The sequence below is a fragment of the Poecilia formosa genome, unplaced genomic scaffold, assembly GCF_000485575.1.
Source record: "Poecilia formosa unplaced genomic scaffold, Poecilia_formosa-5.1.2 Scaffold61, whole genome shotgun sequence".
Taxonomy (NCBI): domain Eukaryota; kingdom Metazoa; phylum Chordata; class Actinopteri; order Cyprinodontiformes; family Poeciliidae; genus Poecilia; species Poecilia formosa.
The window spans coordinates 882,543-886,488 of NW_006800000.1; the positions used below are offsets into that span (position 1 = coordinate 882,543).

The 3,946-nt window shown below is 37.6% G+C and overlaps 1 protein-coding gene across 1 annotated transcript in view; it reads right to left on the bottom strand.

Annotated features, from left to right (window-relative positions):
* alx4a (ALX homeobox 4a) overlaps positions 1-3,058 on the bottom strand; it is a 16,938-nt gene extending 13,880 nt beyond the window's left edge. The window contains exon 1 of the mRNA XM_007554053.2: positions 1,899-3,058. Coding sequence (XP_007554115.1) covers positions 1,899-2,250 — 352 coding nt within the window. The 5' untranslated portion in view covers positions 2,251-3,058. The remainder of the gene's footprint in view (positions 1-1,898) is intronic.
* Between the last annotated feature and the right edge of the window lie 888 nt (positions 3,059-3,946).

A 3,946-nucleotide genomic window follows, 5' to 3' on the forward strand; every position in this document is an offset into this window, starting at 1 on the left:
CTGCCTTTCCTTCACGGTGAATCCGCCGCTTAGCTGTAAAACAAGAATGCCAGACGAGCCGCTCTGGAGTATTTTAGACTTTAAAGGACCTGGGCCGGATGCCTTGATTTATGAAACGGCTTGCATGAAAATATAAAATAATGATCCTGAAACTAGAGGTTTTTAACGTACTTTGAATATTATTCATCTAGTAGGATGTGTTGCAAGCAAACAAACAAATAAGCAAACAAATAAACAAACAAACCAATAAATAAATAAATAAATAAATAAATAAATAAATAAATAAATAAATAAATAAAAGTTTTATTTCGGTTTTTTGAAATTTTATTTTACGCCCCTGTCTCGCATCCTGAGTGTTTACGGTTTTTAAACTCAGCCTAACAAGTTGCCTCGTTTACAACGTAATATAAAATTTTATTTCATCTCTTTTTACCGGATCTATATCAGGGTTAATGGGTGCTAAAAACTTAACAGCCGGTTTTAAGAGACCCACATGAGCTAAAAAGAAGAAGAAAAAGAAAAAAGAAAAAAGAAAGACAGAAAGGAAAAAGAAGAATTATCTCACTGGTCCTGACAAGATGGAGCCATAAAGAGCTACCAGAAGACTAAGCTGTCAAAACATCTTAAAACTGCTCTTCAGATTCATTGCAGGAATGATGAATATGCAGGTCGGAGAACTGCAGCGAAATATGACGCAAAAGCTCTCCGTCATGTCCAGAAATGGCCATTATTGAGTTTGAACTTTTGCTTTTAAGCGTTAAAATTGTTTTTTAGTTTTTGAAATAGAGCTCGTTCTCAGTTTTTTTTAAATGCAAATTACCTAAAAAGTTTTTCTTAAAATAAAAAAAAAAGATTTGTTGAAACGTGAAAGCGCAAATGAGTTCGATAAAAAAAAGCAAATAGAATTGCTTTGTTGTGCAAAACAACAACAACAACACAGTTTTATTTACCGTGCGGCTGATTACAGATTTGTGTACGTTTTATTATTTAACGTAGACAGAAGTTAAAAAAATGTGTGTATGTTTTTTATTATTATTATTATTATTATTATTTTCTACAACCAATTTAAGATATTGTAGGGCTCATTTCTCAATGGAGATTTTTTTAATAATTCGTTTAATCATAGTTTATCGAGAATTTGCGTCATTTTCAGAAATTGCAATCGACCTTAAAACATGCAGCCTATATGTAAAAGACAGAAGGGGGAAAAGTTCCTAATTTTAAAGTCACCCTAATTAGTCACTAATTAGTGCAGTTTTCCTTGTGCAAATTAATCTAACTGGACCCAATCAAGCCGCGCAATGACACACAAATATTATCAATTTGAACCTCGCCGCGTGTGCCATCTGAAAACCCGTTAATTCAATTGTCCGACTCAGCTCCAATTTTAAGGATTGTAATGCAGATTAGCACATTAATTGCGCCCTAATTTGATTTTGATGTCCAAACAGACAATTTGATAGTTTGAGGGACATGGAGGTCAATCGTCTTTATAACTAGGCTGCGCGCTCTGCAGCTGCAGGGCCATGTTTTGTTTTTTTCTGTTTCTTTTACGCGCTGCTGTCTGGTGTGTTGCTGCTATTCAGGAGAATGCTGTTGCAGAGATGACACGAAGAGGATGCAAGGCGAATTTTATTTTCAAAAACGACTTTTGGACAGACGGAGCAGCGTTTTTTTTTTTTTTTTTTTTTTGCCCCGCCGCATTATCCCATCGAGTCAGGCGGATTGTGAGGAAGCCGAGCAATGAATGATGGCTGACAACATCCAAACGGTTAGGTGGATTTTTTTTTTCTCCTGATACAGAGTTTTAAATGTTCTACCCTTAATTATCATCTCTTTTTATAAGGAACATTTTATTTTATTTTATTTTATTTAAATCCTTGTTTTATTCCACTCACCATAGCACGGGACGAGCGCTCCGTTGTGTCCCCTCTCCGGGAGTAGTTTGTCGTCCGCGGGCGGTGTTTTGCAGGAGGACCTGTGCATGAAGAGGTGGTATTTGCTGAAAGAGCCTTGCCCAGCTGCGGCGGCATCCAATGACTGGCACTCCTGCTGGAAGGGGCTCCGGGACTTCTCTCCGTAAGCCTGACCTTTGCTGGACAGGAAGGCGGTGGAGCTGTATTTGATGTCACTAGCTGGAAATGTCCTAAAGTGGTCCGCCTGGTGATCCCTACCTTGAGCAGCAGAGGGGCTATAATATGAATCCATGGATGTCATGTCGCTGTATGGGACACAGGTCTCGGCGTTCATGCCTAAAAAAAGAGTCAAGGGGAAAAGAAGAGCAAACTTTTTTTTTCCCTCTCTCCTCTTTTCCCTCCCTCTCTATCTCTCCTCCTGAAACCCCTTCCTCTCCGTCTACCTCATTCAGATGAAAACGCGCCCGCACGCACGCACGCATGCACGCACGGAGAGGCTGCAGCCCGCAGCAGAACCGCAGCTGGGTTTGGTTATGAAGCGATTCAGATCTTTTCCAGGAACCACTGCCGTTGACCAAACACTCCGAACTCCCCCTCAGGTTTGAGTAGAGTTACACAAACCTCCGTCTCCCCTCGGAGGATAGGACCCAGATCTCCCGGCCTCAGGGACCTCTCCCAAGTGATTATGCTGATGACATGAACGAGTTAGGTTGCTTATTTGCTAAAAAAGAAAGGGGGAGAGAGGGGAAAAAAAAGCAAAACAGGGGCGTGGGGCTCAACACATGACATTAATGTAATTTGGAGATGAATAAAAAGCGATGGGTGACGGACAGCACCGGGGCGGAGAGAGATGGAGAGAGAGCGCAATTTTACGGTTGATTCGCAATGGTTCATCAAGGGCAAATTATCCATATTCTGCAGAGTGGGGCTTCTGAATAAAACTTTGTCTTTAAAATTTTTAAAAGAAGCTTTGTATGCTTTTAGAACGGATTTTAGTCATTGGCAGCCTATTTAATTTAGGGAGAGAACAAAACATGCGGGCGCCAAAAAATCTGCGATTTTAAGACAGAAAATAAAAGTATCGGTTTAATAATTTAGTCAATCGATTTATTAACGATTTTGTCATATTATTATTTTTTTTAAAAAGACCCAGACTCTGGGTCAGAATAAAAAATACATGGCGAAAGATCCATTTTTAAAAAAACGCAGCTGATCAATTCTTTAATATTAAATTGAGGATATGACGTAGTCCACTGCTCAGACCCACAGCGTGCTGTCATCTGAAGCCTCTTGTATTCTTGCACAGCAGCCAAAGGCTGTTCAGATTCTGAAAATCAAGTTGAAAGTGGAATTATTTGTCGGTTTCATGATACCCAGATGAATATATATATATATATATATATATATATAATCAGTGCGCTGTACAGTCAGTTTTGCGGAGCTCCTTAATGACCAAGTTTGGGAGCAACAATGAAAATTCATATTTAAAATGAATTTTAAATATTCATTTAAAATTGCAAAAAGCAATTCGCGTTCCTTCTTTTTGTCTCCGTGAAATTTAACCAGAAATCCACCAAATGAGCCTTTCAAAAAAAATTTATTAGCTTTTTCAGAGGTCAGCATATTTTTTAAACGTTTTATAAAAGGTCAATATATTTGAGCGAATTTGGAAAGAACCTATAATAGAAGCACTGTTGAACAGCAGTGATAAAAGAGAAGATGCACACAAGGCGAACTCTTCTGACAAATGTTTCCGGTCTTCACAAGACTCTCTCCTCCATCTAAGTTTCTTAATTAATACTTCGAGTTTTATACGTACACATAAAAGTTATTGATATAATCTATCAGACACATCATGTTCCAATACACGAGTTATGTTCTATGAGTTATAAAAATGTAATATATTTTTCAATGTGTCAAAGTAAAGGAGAGAATTAAATTAAAGAATCATATAATAAAATAAAAATAATTATGAAATTAAATTTACAGCAAAGTAAATACATTATTATTATTATTATTATTATTATTAT